Source organism: Coturnix japonica, chromosome 5 (assembly GCF_001577835.2).
Source record: "Coturnix japonica isolate 7356 chromosome 5, Coturnix japonica 2.1, whole genome shotgun sequence".
NCBI classification, from domain to species: Eukaryota; Metazoa; Chordata; class Aves; order Galliformes; family Phasianidae; genus Coturnix; species Coturnix japonica.
In genome coordinates this window covers 8,241,649-8,267,912 of record NC_029520.1, presented here as the reverse complement: position 1 = coordinate 8,267,912, position 26,264 = coordinate 8,241,649, and the positions used below count along the sequence as shown (strand labels likewise).

Genomic DNA, 26,264 nt, shown 5'->3' with positions numbered 1-26,264 from the left:
TCTATCCTGCAGTTGCTAATGTTGTCATTGAATTGCATCCAAGGAGACTCTTGGAGATGAAGACAGTTGCATTGTTGAATGCACAGTTGGGTGACAGGCATGTTCCCATTTCAGATAAAAGTCCGAAGTGTTGTCTGCTCATACTGAATGCATACTCTGATGCTGCATATGCTGCATCCATATATGCTTTTATTGTAGAAATGCTGTTTTCATGTCACATAGTAAGCTGGCATCCCCCCCAAGCTTTTTACCACCTTCCAATTTTGATTTGGAGGACAACCCTACTTAATATTCGCTTCTGGCAAGCGAACTTTGTAGTGGTTGCTGTTAGCCCAAGGCTTCAGCTTGGCACAAAATAGACCAGGGAACTTGTCTGGTTTTCTCCATGTCATGTTAACTGCACCCTGCTCACCCCCCATCTTAAGTCAGTGTGTTCTCTAGCAGTTTGAAATTCCATTCTCATGTGTTTGGTTCATATCCAGGTAAATGCTGAAGTGAACATTGTGTTCTTTGTCAGTGTTACTTTTTGAAGTGAATTAAGTAATTGTAGAAATCAGTACATTCGCTTCACTGGAACTGAATTTCTCTGTTTAACCTCTTAATAAGTTTTCCAAGAACAGTTGTACTTGTCTTGCCAAGGTACCTAAACCATAATAGGAAAACCTTCACTTGTAGGGATAGTTTACATAGCTCTCTAAGACTAACGAGGGTTGTGCTTCAGCACTAAAAGTACTGATGTGGGTACCTTTATTCTAGGAACAGTGCCAATATAACAAATTAGGGTGCTGCAGACATGATTACTAAATAAATATCAGGCAAGCATGTGGAAAGCTGAGGCTGTGGTTGTCTTAACCATTGGTAGTGGAAAATGCTTTACTTCAGCTGTATCATTCAGATCCTAGTCTGATTCTGTGTAGAACTGGGTACTGTTTAACTTGTATATGGCCCCTTAAGTTATCCATCTCACTGTACTTTACATATGTATCGCATACATTTCAGCGTATCTGAGTTTTCATTCCCCTGTCCCTCCACATTCTGCATCTTGGCAGCAAGTAGTGTAACTTAAGAGCCCTCCTCTTGTTCCCATACTGTTCTCCTTGATGGTTGCTACATCCCTAATCTCCTATAGCCTCTGGTTATGTGAGGACTCATGTTCAAAAGAGTCTTATACACATTAAAATACTAATTTTGTGATTTGCCTTTAAAAATGTAAAACATCTTTTAGAGCTAAGATGCTACCAAAAGTAGATAATTGTGCACTGATCTTGGTGTTCCCAGTGGTGAATTTGGAAGTTGTTTTGTTGTTTGTTTTTGGGAATGGCTTATTTATTCATATACAGTCCTTGCCTTATGGCTTATTTTGCTGACTGTATAGAACTAAAATATCGATAGGATCAGCAAATTTGCTAAAGATGACCGATCATGAGAAAAAAGGATAATTCTGATTTTGTTGAAACTGTGACTTGTTCCTTCAACTTAAAACACTATGGAAAATTAAATACTTCAGTATATATATATTTTTATGTACTATCAGGGGAGAGGAAGAAGGGTCAAGGAAGAATCTGCAGGTACATTGTGCTTTCTGGAAGTCATGTCCTTTTAAGGCACTTTGGATCGGTCATAAGAAACTGTTAACCTTTCTGAAAATTCAGGTCTTTTTGTTCTGTAAAATGCTGTATGCTTTTTTGACAACAGACATTTATTTTCAAGAAGTAACACCAGTCGATAGTTGTTGTTGTTTTACTAAACTCTCTGTAAGCTGAATTTGATAATAATTACTTTTTACCTTGGTTGCAGTATCTGTAAATGCTTAAATATTTTTACACAATTGTTTTTCAGACCATAAGTCGAGCATTCATGAATGGGAGCTCTGTTGAACATGTGATTGAATTTGGGCTAGATTACCCCGAGGGAATGGCTGTAGACTGGATGGGAAAGAACCTCTACTGGGCAGATACTGGAACTAATCGAATTGAGGTAGCCCGTCTGGATGGACAGTATAGGCAGGTCCTTGTGTGGAAGGACTTGGACAACCCAAGGTCTTTGGCTCTTGACCCTACCAAAGGGTAAGGGACAGTGTTGTTCTTCTATGTTTTGTTTCTTTCTGCTTGTATGTGACAATGCATTTGGCAGATCATTTATCTTAAGCAGATTTAGAAAACAAAGCTGAACAGCTTAACTCAGTCTCATGAAGTTGTATCATTTTGTTCCACTTCTCGTTGCAGGTACATGTACTGGACAGAATGGGGAGGTAAACCTAGGATTGTTCGAGCATATATGGATGGAACAAACAGCATCACTTTGGTGGATAAAGTGGGTCGTGCCAATGACCTCACCATTGATTATGCAGACCAACGGCTGTATTGGACTGACTTAGACACCAGCATGATCGAATCATCAAATATGCTAGGTAATCTATTAGATTGCATCACAGAATTACTCCATCAAGTGTAGAGATTTGCAGTGGCCACAGTAAAGCAACTGAATGGAGTTATAGAGTGTTCTAATTGAATCCTTTGAATTACTGTCTCCATAATGAGCTCTTAAATCACTTATCTTTTTCCCTAAGATGCTGAGTTTATTACATTCATTAGACTTAGAACCTGCATGTGACTAATTGGTGGTAAGTAGGAATTGGAAAAAGTTGAAATAACGTTATTAATATTAGATCTGTGTGTATATCTTGTGTATTTTCATATTTTCCATTAGGATTCCATTTATTTACTTGCAGGTGGTTTAGTAAACTCCGATGGTTGAAACCAACTTAATAATTAATTGAATGAAAGGAGATAATTTGGGGTTTTTTTTTTGCAGCTGACGTAGAGCTTTTGTATCCTTTAACAGTTCTGTAATTATAAAATAGTCTTTAAGCTGTTAGGTGAGGCAGATGTAAGCTCATGTGTGGGAAAACAGAGGTTATGTAAGTTTCCAAATACCACTCAGTGAATCCGTGGTAGGATCAGAGGTGGAATCCAGGAGCTTGTGACTTGACATCATGCATTCCATTTCCAAGGAGAGGCCTTTGGTAGATGGGAATCAGCACCTCTGTGGTATCCCAAAATAAAGAACAAGGCTGATTAATCCAACATACTTAAACCAATATTTAAGGAAACTCATACAGGGTTGTTGTAGCATTGATCTGGTTGATGACACACACTATTTCCCTGCATCCCGTTTATTTTTACTTTTATATCTTCAATGAAAAGCTACCGGTAAAATGAGGTGGTTTTTTTTTTAAGGTGTTATTATGAGCCTGTATCTTCTGAGTTAGGGGCACCTATTTCCAAGGGTTGATGTGCTTTTATCTGGAGATCTTATGCTTTGGTTGTGTGTGAGAGAGGGGGGAGAAACCTGGTTAAAAAAACAAACTGCTAATGGAAAAAAGACTTTCTCACACATTTGGAGTGAACTTAACTAGAGATTAGAATTGAACTGAATTAACTTACTAGAAACTAGATACAACTAGAGCTGTATCAACGGTTTTACTTACCCTTTGCAATGCCTTAAGGTTCTGTACACACATACTGAGCTACAGGTCTTCAATTTTAGCTGATGACCTAAATACGTTTGAATAATTGCTTTGATAGTTTCTCAGGATACCACTGTGTGTGTCCCAGAAAAGGAAGTATTAGAAGGAAACACATGGTGATGACTGTATATCAGCTTTGACTTGTGTATGCATTGTCTTGATCTCCAGCTACAGTAAAATGTTGATGTTAATTCACAAGGTGATGCTAGAGGTGGATGTTTAAAGAAAGGACTTTCTAAAAGGCCATAACAAAAAGAAAACAACAATCGAAGCTCAGGAGAACAGAGCCATGCAGTTCTGGATTCCAAGGCTAATGGTGGCTTTGCATTGCTTGTATATATGGCTTTGGGATAAGTTCTGCTGCTACTTAGAAATTGCATTGCTGCTTTTTCTAGAGTTTTGGTGGGGCTTTTTTTTTTTTTTTTTTTTTTTTTTTTTTTTTTTTTTTTTTTTCCCCCCCCCCCATCCAGTGTATGATCTTTCAGAGCTCTTGCTAAAATTCTGTGTTTACTTGGAGAAACAAAGTAGCCAGAGGCAAATTTGGACTAGAAGCTGATTGTGGTACTGGGAAGAAACATAATACTTAAATAATCTGTGGTAAATTAAACTAGTTTTTAAGCAGAACCTATGGTTAACGTTACTTTGCGGTAAGGAGGGGTGCTGAAGCTTACAAAGCTGTGTGCTTGTATTTTTAGTTAGCAGGTTCTAAAGTCTCGGGTGGGCTCTTCATATAAAGTGGCAGATTCATAGAAGTTTGTGTTTGAAAATGTTTAGGGGAACTGATTCATGTTAAGACTTTGGTAGTAGATCTCTGGCAGAGGCCACCTGATGCTCTAGAGGTGTTAAATCTGTTTTGAATGTTGCTAAATGAGCCACCAAGTGTGACAGTGTTGGGATTTCTGCCCAACTTTAGGTTTCTGTGGGTTGAATTACACTGCAAATGATTTGTTTCTTGACTAAAATGCTATAATTTGTTATTTTTGCAGGACAAGAACGAGAAATCATAGCAGATGATCTACCTCATCCATTTGGATTGACCCAGTATAGTGACTACATCTACTGGACAGACTGGAATCTTCACAGTATAGAAAGGGCAGACAAGACCAGTGGGAAGAACAGGACACTTATTCAGGGTCATCTGGATTTTGTGATGGATATACTGGTCTTCCATTCTTCACGTCAGGATGGCTTGAATGATTGTGTGCAAAATAATGGTCATTGTGGTCACTTGTGCCTTGCTATACCAAATGGATTTAGATGTGGCTGTGCTGCTCACTACACCTTGGACCCCAACAGCAGGAACTGCAGTTGTAAGTGTTCTTTGTTTGCTACAGTGATCTTCATTGCTTCTGGCCACCAGGTGCTTGTGATCACTTTCAGTACAGAACCCAGCAGGCAGCTCAGCAGCACCCAGATACTTGCTCACAAACCCTCTGGACAGGGGAATTGGATCAATCACAAGGGTGTGTTTGAGAAAATTCTAGTTAAATGGGAAGGCAGACTCTGTAACTACAGATGCTTCTCATTTCCTCCTCCTTTCCCCCAGTTTTATTGCTGAGAATGATATTAAATGGTTAATGATTATGATTAATCATTATGATTAATGATTAATCATTAATGATTAATGATTAAAAGGGTGGAACATCCTTTTGGTCTGTTTGGGTCAGCTGTCCATGCAGTGCCCCTGCCCAGCGTCTTGTGCAGTCCTGCTTGATGGGCTGGTGGGGCAACATGAGCAGCCCTGAGGCTGTGTAAGCACTGCTCACCAGTGACTAAATTGTAGGTGTGTTATCAACACTGTTCTGATCAAAAATCCAAAACACAGGACTACACCAGCTTCTATGAAGAAAACTGTCTCAACCGAAACCAGTACAATCCCCACCCCTTATTCCATACACTGTCATTCTCAGGTCCTGTGCTGTCCAATATGTTCTCTTTAACCACAACCTCCATTCTTATCCTTTGATTCTCATGAACAGGTATTATTCCTTTAGTCTATTACTCCCTTAACCTGTTCTGCACAGCCTTACTCATGGGCCACAGTTCCTTCAGGGGTATATTTGCTACATCATGACCTTATCTGTGGTTACAGATGCTGTGGGGTATACCTGCTTCAGTGTGGACTTATTCACGTCCAGAAATGCTTTGGGTGCATGATTCTGTGATTCTCATGTGAGCTTATCCCCAGGTCACAGTCCCTCTGACTTGAATTCGTGCTGTAATTCCAGTCTGCCCAGTTAAGCAGCAGTGCAACATCAGTAGTTCCCTGGCCATCTGCCAGCCCAGGCTCATGTCCATAGCTATTATCAAACTGTTTCCAGGCACAGTAGAGTAAGATGATAAAGGGTGCAGCAAACAACATACATGCAAGCAGCAGCCACTAGCAAGTGCTCCCATTACTAAGCCAGCAAGTTCTGGGGTATGAACAGGGCCTGCCAGTTAGTAGCTAAACAATCATAAATGTAGTCTAACACTCTAGTAAAATCTGCTGTTATCTCAAACTCTTCGTGCTCCTTTTTGGGTGCCAGGAAGGACAGTTGTGGGTTAAATCTGGTAGGCAGCTGAGCACCATGCAGCTGCTCACTCACTCCCTGCAGTTGGGGTGTCAACAAGAGTTGTACTTCAGCACCAACGCAGCTCAAAATCCTTTATACACTGCCAATATCTCTTATTTGGAGTACAACAGGCCTCGCATCCTCTGTCCCAATTCCAAAAGCCTAAGGGTCGACCTGAAGTCTCTCCTGCTACTTTCTGCCGGGAGCTCCAAGTGGGGCCATCCTCGCCGCCTGCAGTGTAGAGCACATTCTTTTCTATATCTTGTGCTGCTTGGCTGGCCAAAGGGACGCTGTATGAACTATCTTCCTTTTAATTTATTCAGAGGCTTGTTGTTGCTCGTTTGGTTTCGAGCAGTACGTTTGACCACGAGTCACATTTTCTTATGCATTCTGTTTTCTTTTGTTTCAGCACCTACCAGTTTCCTTTTGTTTAGCCAGAAATCTGCCATCAGCCGAATGATACCTGATGATCAGCAGAGTCCAGATATCATCCTGCCTATGCACGGCCTAAGGAATGTGAAGGCTATTGATTATGATCCCTTAGACAAATTGATTTACTGGGTAGATGGGCGTCAGAATATTATAAAAAGAGCCAAAGATGATGGCACTCAGGCAAGTTTACATGGTTTATATAATTTTGTGTGGGTTGTTTTCTGTACTTTATAATGTTCCTTCCTGTCATTGCACCAAAGAATCATCAGTCTAAACTTTTTTTCTTCCCAATGCTTATTCACATATATTCTGTTTATGTGTGAAAATTATAGAGGGCTTTCAAGATGGTGTTTTTAATGTGTACACAAAAGAGTATAATAGAATATAGTACATCATATGTATATGAAACTACAAGCCTTGAACTGTGATGCTTAACTAAGTGTGGGCAATGAAGTAAGGGAGATTCATCGTCTGAATTATATTAGAGAACAAAACAGTACTTTAAAATCAATATTGTTCATGCCAGTTGTGTGATCATGTTGTCATCATTGTAAAGCTCTCACAAAATGAAGACTCTGTCTATCCAAGCTGTAGTTAAATCCTAATTGAATGTACAACTGACTGTTGTGTCAGATGGGGATAGGCTTATTCACATGCTTCATTGTTCTGTTGGGTTGGGTGCACAATTGTTTTGGGCTGGCTATTCACACAACAGTAGAAAGAAGTGTGCTGTTCTTCTGGGCAGTGTTCTGTGTATGTTAGCATAGCTTAACTCCCAGGACAGCATAACAGATCATTTAAAAGCTACAGTTTGAATAAGAACACAAAAGGAAATGTAGAATGGGCAACATATATTTTCATTGTTCTGAGCAGTTATCTAAACAGTGTAATATGATTTCAGTGGAACTGGGCTGGCCTCTTTGTACGTGTGGGGAATCAGTGGTTTTATAGTACCTTTAAAGAAATAGATTGTGATTTTGTTTTTTGGCCATCTCTTTTTAGACTGGGAGGAGGTCTCTTAGTATAAGCAGCTCGCTGGGTTGTGGATGAATTTAGAAGTGTTTATTTTGCTTTTTTGGATTAGCTAGGTGCTAATTGTTGCAGTCTGTCTTCTCTTTGGTACTTGCCAGGTGCAAATTGCAATGGAGAGTCATCTGCTCTGCTTTCCACTAAGCTGGTCAGACAGCTTTGAAGGCACAGATCCCCTGCAAATTTTGACTCTCCAATTTTCACTGTTTTTACTGAATTTTGCTAATTTGTGCTTTTTGCAGATGATGTATGTTGCATTCATACCTGGGTAATGTTACCCTTAATTTCAGTAAAAGGATTATTTCTTAGTATTTCTAAGCATGCTGACAAGCAAAAGCAGGGATAAAGATTAAAACAGGAAAAGAAAGCATTATATTGCTACGTGGAATTTGGTGGATTAGAACAGAATTATTGAAATATAACTTCCTTAAGTAGAGCTGTTTTGAGTGACTCGTTTGGATTAAGCTGAATATGGAATAGCATGTTTCTAGACTCATATCATCTGACTAGTAGCATTCGTCTTTGAAACATACATAGATGTTGTGAGCCCTGCCAGTACTATTAGTATCCCAGTGGCAATGGGATTTGCAGTACACTACTGAAGTGTCTGTAATGTTAAAGAAGCAGCAGAAGCATGGTTTTAGGGACTCTTGGTATGCTCCAGTGTTCTTCATAGAGGTAAAGCATTGAAGTGCATGTTGGATTTATGGTATATAGAGAGTAGTTATTAGGTTACTTAGGTTTTGAGGCAGGTTGTGAGGGGAGTTGAGGGTAACGATTCCTGGAACTTGACAATAATGTCAGATTTTGTAAGGAACTTCTTAACGACACAAGGGTTAAGGCAAAGTAGTTTTTTTAGTGCAGGAGTGAGGCAAACCTATGGCCATCTGGTGTGTGAGCAAACTGAACTAGGTTTCACTGGAAGATCTGAGTTGATAAGAAAAGGAAGGTCTTAAATTATCTGCAATGCTACAAGTAATGTGGGAAGGAGCCTGTAGGAGGAGATTCAGATTTATTCAGCTGACTGGGTAGCAGTACACATCTTGCCAGAAGACTGCCCTGTTTGTTCTACTGTTTTGTTCAAGATTGTTCTTTGTGCAAATACGCACTATTGTTTTTTTCCATCTCCTACTAATTAATTCTACTTATAGGAGGCCCCACAACTGCTTTCTGGAGAGCATTGCATAGTCTTATGGATTTTGTTCAGATGTTTTTCCTTGCATCCACAATTTGAATCACATAATTTTTTTATTGTGCTTTGTCACAGTTATTTTATTTGGTGTTTCCTTGTGGTTTTAGGCTTTTCTGGATGCCCACGTAGGTAAAAAATGCTTTTTGTACAGAGTTCTTATGGAGCAGTTACTGGAAATCATTCTCTAAATGCTGTTTTGCAGCCTTTTACTGTCATGAGCTCTCCAAACCAAAGCCAGAACCCAGAGAAGCAGCCACATGACCTCAGCATTGATATATACAGCCATACCTTGTATTGGACCTGTGAAGCCACAAATTCTGTCAACGTTCACAGGCTGAACGGCGAGTCAATTGGGATGGTGCTGCGAGGCGACCACGACAAACCCAGAGCCATTGTAGTGAATGCAGAGCGGGGGTGAGATTCCTTTCTTGTACCTCACACAGAACACATATGGGATGTGTGTCAGCTGAGTGTGCTGATCCTTAAATGCCACTTTACTGGGAGGTGGCTTACCATGTGTTTGACAGATGTTGAATGACAATATGACATAACCATGTGGATACAATTGTACCCAGAGATTCTGTCTGGAACATCTGTGGGACTGTTTTTCTGTACAGTGCTGAGCATATTCTTCACAGTTCAAAAGCTTCTGTGGGCAGAGGGGGATTAGAGGAAAGATGCTAATCTCATTGGGACTAACTCACTTGGACATGGTTTGTTTTTATAAAAGCTTTTCTGCTTTCTCTGTTAAAATGGGAGTTTAGCTTTGTTTAGCTCTTGAACACTCAACATTTCAATTCTGAGTTTTTAAATAATTTAAAGATAAACTTGCTTTAAATTACAAGAGGTAAAAATGGCAGAGTCTGTGTTGAACGCATTGACTACCTGGGAGGGCTGGATTAGTGGTCTGAGTCCTGAATTTGTCCTGCCTTTGTTCCATAAATCCTTCCCTCCAGCTCTTCATTGCCTCTATGTTCTGACTGCTGCCATTCTTCACTGATGCCATCGCAAATAATTGTGTATTAGTGTAACCTGTGGTATTGGGGAATCTGCCCTGAAGAAATAGTGGAAATGTCTCAATATGCCAGTTAGCAAATATTTGGGGTTCTGCAGCTGGTTAGATCTGGGTCTTTGCTGTGGAGAGCAACAGAGACCACAGTCATCCCTGTGTAAGCAGATCACGCTTACTGTTTCAGAAGCCCTGTGCAAATGTGAGCTGCTTCCCCTGAGTTCTGAAGCCGTCACCTTAGCAGCTCCTGCCTTTGTTCTCAGGTACATGTATTTCACCAACATGCAAGAGCGAGCTCCCAAGATTGAGCGTGCAGCCCTTGATGGCACAGAGAGGGAAGTGCTTTTCACAACTGGGTTGATCCGACCAGTAGCGCTGGTGATTGACAACAAACTCGGAAAGCTTTTCTGGGTGGACGCAGATCTGAAGCGCATCGAAAGCTGTGACTTGTCAGGTATGTGGTATGCAATTAAATATTTGGAGCAGCATATGCATGTGTACAGGACATTATTCCCCCTTTGATGCTGACCCCCATAGCTTCTACAGTTGCCATTTCTGCGCAGGCAGTCACAGCTAACAATTACTGGTGGGCTTCTTTGAAGTGATTGGAATAAACGTGTCTGTAACGATTGCCACTCTCCAAGAGGGACATTTGACTTTTGATATCTTTTGATATCTTGCAACTCATGCAAGATCAGATTTAAGTAGGTGTTAGCTGTCACAGAACCTCTAAATCGCTCCCTCCTTTTATTTTCCTGTGATTAAAAAAGTTGGCGTTTAACTCTTCAGTTTTTCTTTTTTTTCAAGTTTACAGCCTACTACATTGAAGTAGCATGAAGAACAAACTGAAGGGGGTGGCTGATGTGATACGCTAGTGCTGCAAAATAGTGGAGAGAGATCCATTTCTTGCACTTTCCCACATTAGTAAAACAAAGATTATGTAAATGCCACAATCTTATTTTGTGTAGATGTCCAAGACTTAAATTCCAAAAGTTAAATTTAAAGTTAAATTCCATTTTTCCTGAATGCGGAGGTTGAGTTTTCTGCTTGGCTGCTGAACTGGACTTAAAAACCTCAGAAACTGCCTCCGTATGTTTCAAGAAGTGGTGTTTCTTTATTTATTTTTGTTGGTTTTTGTTTGTCTTTTAAATGAGTTAGAAATGGTTTCTGTTGCTCTCAGGTGCTAACCGTGTGACTCTGGAGGACTCCAACATCCTTCAGCCAATGGGCCTGACAGTGCTGGGGAATCACTTGTACTGGATTGATCGGCAGCAGCAGATGATTGAGAGAGTGGAGAAAACTAATGGGTACAAAAGGACTAGAATTCAAGGCCGAATTGCGCACCTAACAGGCATTCATGCTGTGGAGGAACTTGATATGGAGGAATTCTGTGAGTTTCTTCAACTACCTGATGTTTTTCACTCTTGGTCTCTGTCTCAAGCTCCTCATCCAGCTGTGTGTTTAAGTATTATTGGCTTTAAGTTAGGCCATGGATTGCTTTCAACTTTGGGGGCTGGACTCTAATAGAGGAGGAGAAACAAGTTTCTCAGTCCAGAGAAGGCCTTTTTGCCCAGCTAGAATATGCGATTTCACAGCACTTAGTTACCTGCTTTGTACCAGCTCACATGGTAGTGAATTAACTCTAAAAGCTGTTTGGAAACAATTAATGATTGCTAATTTTTAAAGTACAACCAAGTAAGTGAGTTGGAAATACCTTTATAAAGATAGAAAAAGGAACAGTGCCTGCCTTTTCTCGTGGGGTTTCAGATCTGTTTGTGAATCATGACTGGTTTGACTCAGCATGACTGATGGTATGAAAGCCTTCAGTAAGGGAAGGAGAATGGGCAGCGTGCTCTGAAATCCTGCCTTTGTGGATGTGGAATTTCTCCTTGAATGGAAGTTGAGCCATTTTAGGTGCTCCATTCTGAAAGAGGTTGGTCACGTTGGACCTTGTTTTTCTGGCTTGCTTGACTCAGTTCCTGTGCTCTGTTAAACTTCAAACATTATGTGTAGCATTATCCTGTAGTGGGTACCTGGGAGACAGGAGAAGCCTTCATCTGTCCTCATGCTGCCTCCTTCAAGGAAATAGGCCAATAAGGTCGCTACCTCAGGATACACTGCTGTTGCAGGGAGAGAAGCAGTGAACTCTTCCAGATGAACCCTGTCTTTCATATTTCTCTCCCTTCACAGCACTCTGAACACAGAGTGAAGAAACCTGGGAAGAGGAACATCTTTACTTTATTTGGGCAGTAGTCAGTAAAGTTTTTCCCTTCTACCCATGTTCCACCTTGCCCTGTGGAAAGATGGAGGAGTACAAGACTACAGTATGGCAGAGTAAGGGAATGCAGGTCTGAGGTCTGGAGAGGAGTAATGCTTCCAGCATGTGAAGGGTTGGGGGTAGAAGTCTTATACAGGGAGGATGCAGTTAAGTGCAAACTTGCCTACAGGGGTAAACTGTTGGAAGGAAGGCAGCGTATTTAAGCTGTAGCTGATTCTATTTGCTAATCCTTAACCAGGTGTTCTTTTTTCTTTCACAACACTCAGTTTTTCTTCTTGTGTGCCATTTCTCTTACTTTAGTGCATTTCAGAGGTAGCACATAATGATGGAAAAACAACTTTTCTTTAAGTCTCAACACTGTTCATAAGAAAAAAGGGAGAGAGGGGGCTTTATATCCCACATGGTTTTAAGAAAGTTTATTTTATTATGGCAAGGGTAATGTTTCTTTGGGGTTGCACTGAAAGGACACACTTTCTTACATCTGAAATCTGTTACAACAGGAGAGTAAAAGTAAACATGTGCGTGTACATGAGGGCACTTTGCAACCCGTGCTTCAAACAGTAACATCTCCAACACTATGTTAAATTGTTTTTTTTTTAATTGAATTTTTTTTTAACACCACCCAGTCATTCTTTCTGTGTGCTTCTCCAGCTGCACATCCATGCTCCCGTGACAATGGTGGATGCTCACATATCTGCATTGCCAAAGGGGATGGGACTCCAAGATGTTCGTGCCCAGAGCACCTTGTGCTCCTGCAGAATCTCTTAACGTGCGGAGGTGAGTTGTGTTTAACAGCACTGCTAAGTGGTTTACAATGGGGAAAAAAAAATTAAGAATCACTGGAATATCAAATTTGGTCTATGACGTGCTGCTGGGTTTTGAGAACTGTCTATCTGGATGATGGTATTTTCAAAAACAACTGAATGAAGTCAGAATGGCCAAAATCAAATAGTTACTATTGCAAGAAAGTTGCCTGCCAAGGTGCTTGACTTCCATGTGATACAAAATTATATGAACTTCCTGCAGGAGTTTGCATCTGAATCCAGAATGTGGAGTTCTTCATTATTGTATGATGTGACAGTTTGTGCCATAAATGAATGTATATAACAGTGTTGATAAGCCATGATGATCTGGCAGTTGAATCTGTATGTATGATTCCTGCAGTACTCCAGCTTTTCAAATAACATAGTAACGTAACACACCATGCTGTCTAGTTAATGACAGAGGTTCAAAACCTCAGTTGCAGTTCTTATTAATTAAAGTAACTGTTGTCTTTCCTCATGGTAGGCATTCCCTTTACAATTCCCTTTCACAGCCCCAGGTATTTTGATATTTGTTACCTTACTATTGCAGAGGGCATTAAAAATGGGGGAAAAAATACTTATTTTTTGGGAGATATCCAATGTTAAATTATTTGGCTCTTTTGGTCCTCTGGGCTTTTTTTTTTTTTTTTTAATGTATTCATTTTGCTGTGGATTTCATTTTTCTGGCTGAGCTCTGACCTCCCGTGGGACAGTCCTTTCCATTATAAACTGTTTTCTTTCCCATGACCACAACACACTATGTGGTTGTAGAGTAGTGGAGGTTACATCTGCAGTTGGAAAAATAAAACATATTTCTTAATCTACTTCTGTTGAAAAACGTGGCCAGTGAGAGATTCTTCTGTTCCACTGCTCTGTTGTCTTCCCCTGTAAGCCTTAAAATTAAGGGGCCTCTTGCAGTCTCTGCTTCTTATTTATTTGTTTTCATTCTCATCCTTCACTGAGGTTGCAACAGCTTTTGTAATCTGTCTTGCCTGCAGTAGTAGTAGCTCATAAGCAAGTATTTCAGAGTTGGTTGACAGAGCCATTTTGGTTGGAGAACATTTTGTTCATATATTCTCGTGAACACACTTGACAAGGTTTTAAATGCAAATTCGTGGCTCTAGATGCACAAGTAGAAATCTGTCTGCCGAATTATCTAAACAGTACACTGCTGCCCAAACTAATGTCAGAATTACATTGATGCATCCATCTGGCATCCTTCCCTTATCTACAGCTGCCAGGTCACTGGATAGGTTTGTAAACCTCAGTATTGCTACGCCCAGTAATCATAACTCAGAAACTTGGAAACCATAGGAATGTCAAAAATTAAACGTATGGATTTTTACTTGGCATATTTGTTTTTGAAGCACTTGATTTTACTTGAGTCTCATTCTTAAACATTTCTCCTTAATGAAGGACAACAGCACTTCAAAAACAGTTTGTATTTTTACAGAATAACTTCAGTCCGGGCATACACAACTTTTTCTCCATCACATTTGCACTCTGTTGATAGGGCTAAAATTGATTGAACGCACAAGTGTTTTTTGTTTTCTCTTTCTGCAGAACCTCCAACTTGTTCCCCAGACCAGTTTACCTGTGCAACTGGAGAGATTGACTGTATCCCAATGGCGTGGCGGTGTGATGGATTCCCAGAGTGTGATGACCAGAGCGACGAGGATAGTTGCCCAATATGCTCTGCATCTCAGTTCCAGTGTGAGAAAGGACAATGTATTGATGCACATCTGAGGTGTAATGGAGAAATTGACTGCCAAGATAAATCTGATGAAGTGGATTGTGATAGTAAGAATCATGTTCTTCTCTTGGCTCTGACATAAGCACCTATTTGGGATTCTGTCTGTTTTGATACACATTCATGATTTTTGGTTTCAAATGGGCAAGAACGGCCTTAGTTTGGCAGTCTGGCAGAACTGTCCACTTGATTCTGCTTTTTTCTACAAAGTGAACCTTCGAGGGCTGCTGATTACTAGCCCTCATAAGACAGTCTCTTTTCTGATGATTTAATATAGTTTGAATTCACATAGAATTTGAAATCAGTTAACAAGACCATTTTACTGAAGCAGGGGCTTGTGGTTATAGATAAGAATATAACAGAGCTGTATTTGATAGAATGATATAAGGTAGTATAGACTATGTAAGATATGACTATATCTTCAGATACCTCATGTTTTAAGATGTCAGGCAATCAGTTACACCCATTTAGTTACTGTAGGAGGTCCTTTCTGATTTGCTTTCAGTTTTGCCTCAGCTGAACAAAAATGTGGTGTTTCAGAATTTTATATCATTCTCAATAAGTAGAATGTGTAATGGTACAAAGCAAGAATGAGAAAAGTGCTGACTGAATTTAAGCTACTGCAGCAAAACAGGTGTTCTGGTGCCTGCCTGTTTATAATTTAAAGTGCATTGTGGCTCGGCATATCTGACATCTTTTGGTTTTCTTAAGATTGTTGAACAGTGCCATGCAAGTCATACTGAATCTTCTCTTTCTTTCTGTGCAGCCATTTGTCTGCTCAATCAATTCCGATGTGCCAGTGGGCAGTGCATCCTCCTGAAGCAACAGTGCGACTCCTTTCCGGATTGCATTGATGGCTCAGATGAGCTCATGTGTGGTGAGATGTCTTTGCTTGAGACCAAGTGCTTAGTTTTCAGGTCTAACACCTTACAGCTGAATGCAAAGCTCCAGTCTTTACATAGGGAAGCCTGATGAATCTCAGCCCTGTACTAACTAGGTCAAATTAGTTTCTTCCTTCTATCTTCTAGGTGGGTTTCATGAGCAAGAGTGCTGAAAATAGCCGGGGTGGCAAAGAGAGAAAAGGCTAAAAGAATCAGAACTAGAGGATCTGTTTAGCTCTCCTTTTGTAGATCTCAGATTGCACGTGCTTCTTCTGATCCTCCCACATATCCCGTTTCTCACAGCCCTCACTCGGTTCCCCCCAGTTCCTTGGATACTGTGGAGCCACTTTTTCTTTCACTTTTATTTTTCAATTATTTTCTTTGTGCACTTGGCAAAAGTTTTGTGGTGCCAAGTTAATGCAAACGTTTCCTGCTTGCACTTTGGGTCTAGTCCTGCAATTAGGACTTAACTGATTTAAATGGGTTTTTATGTAGACATAAGACTGCCTCTTCTGAAGTTTCTTTGTGGAACAGAGCATTCTGTGGTTTCTTGATTGACTGAGGGAAAGTCAAGTAGGAAATAAAAATGATTGCTACTTTCAGGATGAAGGTCTTGCATGTAGAAGAAGCTAGGTTTAACCAAAATGAGAGTTTTGTGGTTTAAACTGGCTAATTCAAGAATCTGTTTTAGTTCTGGGTTTGCCTTCTTTCTGGTATCGTATCGGAGTTAATGTGCTTATTTAAAGGTTAAGTCCTTGGCTGACCTATGAGCTGTCATGCACTAATAAGAAAGACAGAAATGAATTCTTGATGTTGAACTGCTAAAAGTTCATTGATACTTCTTTACATTTCCTTTGTCTTCCTTCTCAGCTTTCAGTTCTTTTACATTCCCTTCAGCTGAAGGGCAAGAATTTAGAATGTAGTCAGTGGGAGAATGATACGTATCAAATCTCAAGTACTGCAAGACTTTTTATTATTTAACACTGGGCTATATGGGTGAAAAAGAAATTAGTAGTAGAAAGTATTTGAGATATTCTGGTTGTGTGTTTTTATTCCAATCTGTAAGGTTCTTAATAGTCACTAAGAATACTTTTACATCCTAAAATGTCACCTCTTAAGAGCTTTTAGCTAGGAAGACATCCACTGCTCCATGCATTCTGTAGCTTGCCTACCAGTCAGATCTTAGAAACAAAATCCTACTGGCTGTTGTTATATCAAGATGACAAGTAATCCTCTTACAAGGTGAATTGCTAGACAGAAAGAAGAATACATTGCTGTTACTGCTTTATTTACATGTAGGGATAGAAGTCTCATGCATAGAATCAGAATCTATGTAGCAAGAGATGGCTGAGTTTAGATGCAGTGACTTTCAAAGACATGATGTAAATGACTGTGCTGACTTATGTACTATGCAATATCCAGGATAGCATGATATATATTGCCATATTTAATGACATCCTTTTGTTTCTCCCCTTTTTCCAGAAAAATCAAAGCCATCCTCAGATGAACCTCAGCCCCACAGCAGTGCCATTGGTCCCGTCATTGGAATAATACTTTCCCTTTTTGTCATGGGAGGAATGTACTTCGTTTGCCAGCGAGTAGTGTGTCAGCGCTACGCCGGGCCCAACAGTCCCTTTCCACATGAGTATGTCAGTGGCACGCCTCACGTCCCTCTTAATTTTATTGCGCCAGGAAGTTCTCAGCATGGCACTTTTACTGGTAAGGATGGTAAGAACCCTAATAAGCACCATTACATTGTCTGGATTTGAGGTTCTGCAGGTTATTAAGAGCTGACTGTTGCCTGAGGTGTAATGAAAACATCCCCTTTGGTTTAGTCCATCTCTGAGACAGATTTCCTGTTTGCTTTTGGACAATGTGTTTGTTCTCTCTCTGTCTCAGGCCTTCATCTCTAAAGAAGCAGAATTTCTCTACCTTGCCAAGTAATCAAAACATCCGTCCAGAGAACTGTGTGCAGATAATAAGTTGAGACTGAAGGAGAATGTTGTTATTTCTTTCTAATTTGGCTGCCATAGATTTTCATGGCTCGTTATTGCTGTGACAGTGACAGTCTGACCACTGATGTTAATTCTAATGAGAAGACGTATGTTGAAGCGCGGTGCTTCAGAAAAGTGATTGGTCATGAACAGTGGTCACAAAGAGAATCATCCTGCTTTTCCTAAGTATTTCCCAAGGCTGAAACATTTCTGAAAGCTTCTGAGCTCAGCTCTTCCGTTGGCACTGAATATTTTGGTGGGAAGAATGAGAATATGATTTAAGTTAAAAAAAAATAGGACTGTGTTGTTTTCCCCTTTTTCTGCCACCCAGGCATCCTTCCTTTTTTCAGTTTAAAAAAGTGGGGTTTTTTTTCCAGTAAGAGTATATATATATTTCCTTGCTCTTGTTCTTGTACTTGCAATTGAATTTCATTGGATGGAAATGAAAACTTCGGATGTCTCTGGCTTGTTTCTCTTGGGCAGTGTATAGTGCTTATTTTTGCAAATACTCAAGTCTGTTTAGATGGAAAATTTCTTCGTTAGCAATTTGGGTGGAAAATTTGGATCAACTGATCTGGAGATTCCTTTCTCAGCGGACTGAGAGCACTCCTTTGTGAGGAGCTGCAGGGTCACAATAGGTGGTCTGGGGGTGAGGTGTTTGCTTTACATAATATAAAATTGAAAATATGTTGTTCTTTGTAATCCTGAAGCTTTTATGTAGAAGATCATTCCAAAAGCAACAACCAGTAGAGTTACGTGGATTTGCCAAGCTCTGGATTTGTTTTCTGGTTTGCATTAATAGATGAAACTGTGGTTTACCTAACCTTGGATTCCTCTCTGTCTCACTGCAGGAATCTCTTGTGGAAAGTCTATGATGAGCTCCATGAGCCTCATGGGAGGGAGCAGTGGTGCCCCCTTATATGACAGAAACCATGTTACTGGAGCCTCTTCTAGTAGCTCATCCAGCACTAAAGCCACTTTCTACCCACAGGTATGTCTTGAACATAAGGCTGTGACTCAGATATTGGAATTCAGCAGAGCTCCTCATTTAATTTTCTCTCGTGCTTCACCAGAATCTGTGTAACTTGATGTACAATTTCATGCTAGCACCCAGTTGTTGCATCAGTGCCACAGTAAAGGGATGAAGAGAAAAAGTGTAGGTGGATTTATTAAAAAAAATAAATTCTTAGTTAAATGAATCTTAAAAGACAAAAGTAGCCCAGGAGCTGATCTGCCTGTACCATTATGTTTTGATATTTCTATTGGCCAAACTCTTCCACTGGGGGTACAAGCCTAAACTAAACTCTTACTTGGAATTCTTCTACCCTTCCAATTCAGTGCTATGTGAGCCAGGACCTGCAGGGACAAAATGTCTGCCTTCAGAAAGAGTGCCATGCCAGATTATAATACAGAAGTTGTTGTGAGGGCTTTGCTATCTTAAAGTTACTGCTGACCCAACTGTCAGTTCTTCCTGGTAGCTTTGTGTTTACCCAGCTTTACGTTAACTACAAAAAGAAGCAGTCTGAGCAATCTAAATGTCTTGGCTTTGCACCTGCTGCCCTGTATTTGTTTTAATAAATCCAAACCCAAAATAAGGTCTCTTAATTAACTCATATGATCTTAAAAAAAAATAAAAAAATAAGCATCAATCCGCCCAAGCAGCAATGAGAGGAATAGCAGATAATGTCAAGTGACTCACTGAAGGAGTAAATTATATTTTCAAAATAAGCAGAGTTGTGCAATTAACTCAAACTGAAATACTGATTTTAATCTTCCTAGATCTTGAACCCGCCTCCGTCCCCAGCTACCGATCGCTCCCTGTATAATGCAGAGATGTTTTATTCTTCAAACATTCCTTCAACCACAAGATCTTACAGGTACAGCTCAGATAAAAAGGTTTGATACACATTCCATTGGTCTGTCCTTTACTTTTGCATCTTAAACAGAACGTTCTCGTTTAGACCTTTCCCTTGATTTAAAAAAAAGAAAAAAAAGGGGAAAAAAAACCCATCAAACTTTGCCTCTCTTAATAAATGACCATTCAAATTGAGATTATGCTATTTGTGACCCATAAGTGTTAGCTTTGTTTCTTATTTTGATGCAACAGGGTGTATCTGCGCATTTATATTTATATTGCTTTGTAGTGGCCACTTGGCATCCTGTGAGGAGGGTTTGGTCTGGTCTGCTCTGATGGGTTTAACTTATTTGTTAGTTCTTGGGACCAAACTAAGTGGTCACGTTGGTCTTCTCTGCTGCCCAAACCTATGGATGTACCACCAGGTCAGAAGCTGGCAAAATGCACTGCGAGCTCCAGGTTGCTGTGCCATTCAGTTGTAACACAGTTCAAATACTTCTCATTTGGCTCCCATGAAAACCTGAGCTACAGCTGATATAGAATGAAGCAACATCTGACATCTTGACTGTGGACGTAGGCATTCGTTTTCAATGTCTTTGTTTCCCTTTTTCAAAAATCACAACTAATGCGTGTGCTTTTTATTTTGTTACCTCGCAGGCCTTACCTTATACGAGGGACAGCTCCACCCACAACCCCGTGCAGCACAGATGTTTGTGACAGTGACTATACCACTAGTCGATGGAAAGCCAACAAGTACTATATAGATTTAAACTCAGACTCAGACCCTTACCCCCCTCCACCCACACCTCGCAGCCAGTACATGTCGGCAGAAGAAAGTTGCCCTCCATCTCCTGCCACAGAACGAAGCTATTTTCACCTATACCCACCTCCACCCTCTCCTTGTACAGACTCCTCATGACCTCAACAGAAGGAACTTTCCCTGTAAATATTTTTAAATATGAACAGATTTTAAATATATATTTTATGATTTAAAAGATAAAAAGGGGTGGGAATTAAAAAGGAAAAAAAAAAAAGAAAAAGAAAAAGAAATGTGAATAAAAACGGGTGGGAGGGATGGGGCTGTGAAAATTGTACAAAGGAAGAATATTTATAAAATTGATTTTTTTAACTTAAATTCCCTTCTTTTGTGCCATATTTGCCTTTTTGAAATCACGGAACTGACTTATTCCCCAAAGGATTTGGGGAGGCAATGTTGAGCCTTTTTGCATTTCAAACCACCTTTTTACACGCAAAGTGTATGCAATTCTTTTTACAAATGTGAGAAAAGAAAGTGAAATGGCTTGTGGAAGGAGGAGGCTAAAGACCAATATTCACAGAGAAGAAAAACGTGCTTAAATAGTTTGTCAGTCTCTCATCCCTTGTACATCACTGGGAGAAAACATGCAAAGTGTACCACTGTCATAAGCTCCTGTTTGCCAGTGAGCTGAGTGCTTCCCAGCAGAACCTGTGTCTTGAGACCTGGATTTTGAATCCCGGTCTACATTTGCTCAGCACTGAACTGGAAAAACACCTATTTTAACCAAGTCTTTCAAATCGGCTGTTCACACAGGCATGGTGTCCTGACTCACACAAGTACCGTACTGTGTACTGGTTCTGGAACTGATAGGAGCTAGAAACATACCCAGATTTCAAATGCTTGGTTGAACTACAGTCAGTTCCCACTTTGAGTGCATGATAGTAGAAGTTGTAATGGCCTGCCAGTGAGAGCAAGGGGCTCTTAACAAGAGAAATGCCTGACAAACTGCAGCTTTGCTCAGGTTCACCATTTTAATTTGAATGAAACCGGGTTCTTTCCTCCTTGTCTAGCATCTACTTCCTTGTGAGGCTTTGGTGACTTCTCAAAATACAGTGGTGCCTCACCTTTCACCCCGAAGTTTGGTAATTCCTCTGTTCTGGGTCTTTGAGATGTTTACCCATGTTGAATTCAACAGTGAATTGCTTCACCTCCAGTGTTCATTTCCCAAAGCGGGACAATACAGTGGCTTGTGTTTGAAGTGATGAAAGTTGTTTGTTTGTTTGTAGGACATGTTGAGCTCAAAACCAAAACATCTGCCATTCATGCAGTTTAGTCATGTCATCAAAATTTGCCACCAAGTTAGTCTAGATTTAAGTACGTTAAAAGCATGGGGCGGAAGGAGAGAAGGCAAATACATCCGATTGTATTAAAAGAAAGAAGCTGCAACAAACTACTGTATCCTTGGGACACCATAATCAGTGAAGTGCTCCTGCTTCTAGCTCAGGCCAAACCCTTTTGTGAAAGGGAGGCTGGGATAAGAGCCTTTCACAGCACAGAAGATAGATTTTTGCTTTGATTCATCTCCTGTTGTAACAAAGGGATTTGGGTATTGAATGGCAGTTTTCACCTCTGTCAGTGATGATGTGTGTGCCTACCTGGGATATCTGAGGGAAAATCTGAATATGCAGAGCTGCACCTGTTTCTGCAGCTGCTGAATTAACACGTGGTGACTCTTTGACAGCCTTAATATTGTTGGCAACAACAAGAGGTTTTTCCTTTTTGAACTTTAAATTATGTTTGGGTCGGTGTTTTTTGAACAAAAGACGCCTAGGACTCCAAGGGCAAAGGTTGTTGCAGTGGTGGGGCTAGGACCATGGAGTTCCAATCCAGTCTGTGTTGACAGATTTGTTAGTGCAGGTCTGTTCTTCCTGTGTTGTTAAAGGACAATATTGGTGCTGTCATTGTTGCATTACTGGAACTGTTCAAGTAGATTTCAGTACCTTCATGGCTAAATTTTTGCTTCTGAGTTTCGCGTTTGGCACAAATATGATGCCCACCATTTCCTGTGGAGAAAAATAGAGAACTGGAGAATCCAGCACTGGAGTTTAAGAATGGATTCTCTTCCCCCATCCCTTGCCAAAGTTTGCAGTTAACACCATACATTGTTTTATGCGTAACTGTTGGTCGTTTGTAATGAATGTATTCATTGTTTCATGTTACAGTTCTAGTACAGAGCCATACCATACTAATATTCCTGTGTTCCTGTGATGACACTGAATGCAAGATTACTTTTTTTTCCCCCTTTCCTTAAACCACTGATGGTTTCAAAGAGCTGCCACTGTAGCAATCCCAACCACTTTGTCTTATTCTCCTCTTATAAAGTTTGGAGTTGAGTGCAAGAAAATTAGCTGAGAGTCAGGCTGACTTAAGGACCAATGGAACTTGACCCCTAAGTACTCAGAAGGAAGCGAGCACTTGCTGAATGGAATGGATTAAGCATGTGTGCTAATTGTATTTCAATTGGATGTTCGGAACCTCTTGCTGCTGATGTTTGCTGAGCAATCACTTCATCTGAGGCGCTTCAGGTTTTGTGATCAGAATGCAGGTTCCACGCTGCTCCATGGAACTGACTTGAAAAGCCTCTCCTGAAGAGAACTTGTAAGCAAATATGTAGCATCTAAGGATTTAAAGAATAAAATATTGCTTTTTGTTGCCGTAGGCTGTCTAATCTAAAAGATCTGTGCACTCCTGCTGTCAAAAAAGACCGTATATTTGAGAGAGAAGAGCTGCTTTTCTCCAGAAATATCCCCTGGTGTGTTTTTAGTGAAGTATGTTTTCCATCCTGTGAACCTTCAGGCTAAAACTTTTAAAACAGATGCTTGCTGCTTCTAGATCAGGATGAGGGAAAGTGCTGGGTGGAATTATTGAAGGTGTGTGGCAAGTTGTAGCAGTGCAGGGCTGAGCGGGAAATAAGAAGGGAAAAGTTATGTTTTGCTGAGGTTCAGGTGTGGTTCTGTTAGTGCAGAAGGGTGCTATGAGAAAGGCTTGAGGTATCCTGGTGTGTCCTAGGAGTTCTGCACCAAGAACCTGCAGGGGGCTGCAAGTGGTTGGACTTTCCATGTGAGCATCTGAGTACTTGAATCAGTTTACTGAAGTATTTTCAGAGCCCATTACGACTGTATATTAGCACTTTAAAGCAGCTTGGGGTGGAGAATGGAGCTGTGTCTGTATAGCAGCTAGTAATGGGCAAATGAACTGGGTGATTCTGTGTTACATCTAAGGGCAGATTTCAGAGCAGAGAGCTGTTTCTTTGCCTTCTGGTGCAGTCACAAAGGCAGCTATGAGGGTCATCTTCTCTCTGTTGAATTTATTCTGTCTGTGCAACAAATGCAGTAGCAATGTGAAGCTGTAAGGTAAATGGGCAGACTTAAAAATCATGATCATCATTGGCAAGGTATCCTTTGATTTCAAGCACAGAGTTGGTGTGAATTTGAAACTCTGAAGTGTCTGTGCATGGCAGCAGTCGCTAAGGGCTGGCCATGCTGTGCTGAGCTACCAGTGACCTGGGCGTTCACCCTCTGCCTGTAGGGTCAAATCCTTTTGCTACAGAGAGCTCTGGGGCTGTTCTGCATCAGAGCCTGTGGAGTGCATTGTAGTACATTACGAGTGTGCTCGGTCAGACTTGACAACGTTGTGTGCCCCGTGTGCTCTGTGCATTATCAGAAGCAGATCTTTTCTGATGTCAGTCATTTTGTTGGAGTATGTGTTGAGTCAGTCCAAATGAGTAGCTGTGCTTATAATTGTACAACAAGTGATACCCATTAATGTCAGGAAATGAAAACAGAAGGCAGGCATGTTCCCAGTAATTAATAACACGCAGGAGTGCCTGGCACGGAGCCCTGAATTAGAAATAATGTATTTGTTGCTACGGTGCTGAGGGACGTTTTGCAAACTTCCATGTTTGGGCTGAGCCTCGGACAAGCCATAATCCAACATGACAGACATTTACAGAACGGTTATTCAGTTGTTTCTGTTTAATAATGAGTGCACTATAAATGATGAGTGCAGTCCTCTCCACAAGTTTCAAAGTGCCTGCTGTTCTGTTAGTGTTCCTTTACATACTGCAACGCTTTTGTCATTAAATAGAAAATACCCTTTCTTTGACTATCGGGAGTTCAACTGAGCAGCTTTAAGGTGTTTCCCACGTGTTAAAAGTATCATTAATATACATAGGTATTTTCATTCCCATTCCCAAGAACATGTACTGAAGGGGTTTTGTAAAGGGTATTCTGCTCTACTTTGTGTATTTTGCTGTTGGCCAACTATGCTGTGGATCTGCTCATGTTAGATCATGCTCCTGGGCAGGGGGAGGAGAAACAGATTTAAATCAGTGTTAAACCTACTGATAAGAATGATGGAAACCAAGCTTATACAAATGGCTTCTTCATCCTGCAACCAAGTTCCTCCGATGCTGTGTCCCACCTCTGCAATACTCCCAGCTGCCCATGGCTGTAAGACACCACAACCGGGCTGTCCCCAGCGCCTGAGAAGGCAGGAGCCACATACAGAGCCAGCACAGAATCCTGCTGGATAGAAGATGACGGAAACAATTCCTAAACAGGACACTTGACACCAATGAAATATGTGCAGAGAACACGCCTTGAAAGAGAAGAAAATCAAGTCTCATAGCTACAGAGATGGACCAGCTCACCAGCATTTATGTCTGTTCAACGAGTGCCCCTATGGATGTACCTTAATCTGACTGATGCTCCCAGGGAAGCTGTGTCCAATGAAGGCCACCATGTCCCACTTGTATTTGTACAGAGATCCTGCAATGTGTAAACGAGAGCAGAAGTATCTTAATTGCACCCACGAATGCAGCAGTCATAAATGGTATTAATCAGCCTGCAGAGGTCAGAACAAAAGCTGTGGAAAAGTACTTTGCTGTTGGATGTGAGATTTGGAGGGCATCATTGACTAAACTCTAACCCAGACAGCTTTTTTACTTATCTAATTGTATTGTAATTGCTGCTATTTGTAAATGTACCTGAATATACAAAGATTACCAAGATTTTTTATGGTAAACACACGCAATCTTTTTTATGTTTATATTAAAACGTGTATTCTGCAAACAACCTAATAATAACAGCTTTATATGTGTATCATTTTGTAGGATCTGTTACTACAAAGGACAACCAAACCTAGTACTGAAGTGCCTTCTGTGTTTAAGCAGCTCAGACATTGACTGGGGAACAAATTAAAGCTTTAAATGACAGAAGCCCCACGAATCCTATGTTGAGTGCACTCTAATGATTCTGAGTAAACACAGTGTTTGGTTCTCCTCAGCTCAAATGCGTCCACAAGTAGTGGAACTGAAACAGACAGCTGAGGGGTTTTTAGGGCGTGCATATCTTGAGTTTGTAATATATTGGGGTTTGTCTCAAATGCATTATTCCAGGTGGACATTCATTTCCATCTTTGTTTTGGCAGCAATTTGAAAGCGTTAAACACGAGTTATTAAAGAAGTGCCAACAGGTGACGCTTTAGTATTTGGGGATTTCATTGACGTTATTTTCAGATTGTCATTACAGTATTTTTTGTGAAAGCCATTTGCCGTGTTTCAGGTCTTTACCAGTTGTTTTCCAAAGGTGGCCTTTAAGATACAAACGAACCTGGTTGGAACTGTCATAAGGTTTCTTTGAGGCTTTCATCACTTCAGACCATTATACACTAACAGTTTTCTGGTCACGAAACCACGATTCTTGGTGTTAACAAAAGTGCAGTTGTTGGAAATAACTGCTATTTTGTATAAAGATTTGTAAAGATAAGAGTGTGCCTTTGTACAATAGATTCTGTGGATTTGGTTTTTATAATAAATATATTTTAAATATTTGATTAGGAGTCCTTGTGGGCAGTGATATTTCAGCATCTGCAACAGAGGCAACCAGCCGGTGGCACAGTGGTATCAGGCCCTGTTTGCTAACAACAGTGCTGCTGTCTCCTCGTTTTTACTTTAAAATATAGCAGCAAGAGCAAGGAGGTGAAGAGGTTAATTGGAAAGCTGCATGTCTTTAGAGTTATGACTGTAAGCAAGCTATCCAGCTTACCACAACTTTGTCAGCATCATTACCCTGTCAAATCCATTGCAATTTGTTTTGATAACTGCTGTGGTTTTGCTATACCGGGTCAGGTCAGTATTT

General features: G+C 40.5%; 1 protein-coding gene across 2 annotated transcripts in view; it reads left to right on the top strand.

Annotated features, from left to right (window-relative positions):
* LRP5 (LDL receptor related protein 5) overlaps nt 1–25,204 on the top strand; it is a 119,389-nt gene extending 94,185 nt beyond the window's left edge. The window contains exons 10-23 of one of the 2 annotated variants that reach the window (XM_015863807.2): nt 1,840–2,066; nt 2,226–2,410; nt 4,516–4,839; nt 6,494–6,696; nt 8,940–9,151; nt 10,010–10,200; nt 10,927–11,136; nt 12,676–12,801; nt 14,391–14,627; nt 15,344–15,454; nt 16,941–17,177; nt 18,304–18,443; nt 19,232–19,329; nt 19,965–25,204. In XM_015863807.2, the coding sequence (XP_015719293.1) occupies nt 1,840–2,066; nt 2,226–2,410; nt 4,516–4,839; nt 6,494–6,696; nt 8,940–9,151; nt 10,010–10,200; nt 10,927–11,136; nt 12,676–12,801; nt 14,391–14,627; nt 15,344–15,454; nt 16,941–17,177; nt 18,304–18,443; nt 19,232–19,329; nt 19,965–20,226 (2,763 nt within the window). In that variant the 3' untranslated portion in view covers nt 20,227–25,204. Of the gene's footprint in view, nt 1–1,839; nt 2,067–2,225; nt 2,411–4,515; nt 4,840–6,493; nt 6,697–8,939; nt 9,152–10,009; nt 10,201–10,926; nt 11,137–12,675; nt 12,802–14,390; nt 14,628–15,343; nt 15,455–16,940; nt 17,187–18,303; nt 18,444–19,231; nt 19,330–19,964 lie in introns of both variants that reach the window. The other variant, XM_015863806.2, reaches the window with a different exon arrangement.
* The last annotated feature ends 1,060 nt before the right edge of the window (nt 25,205–26,264 follow it).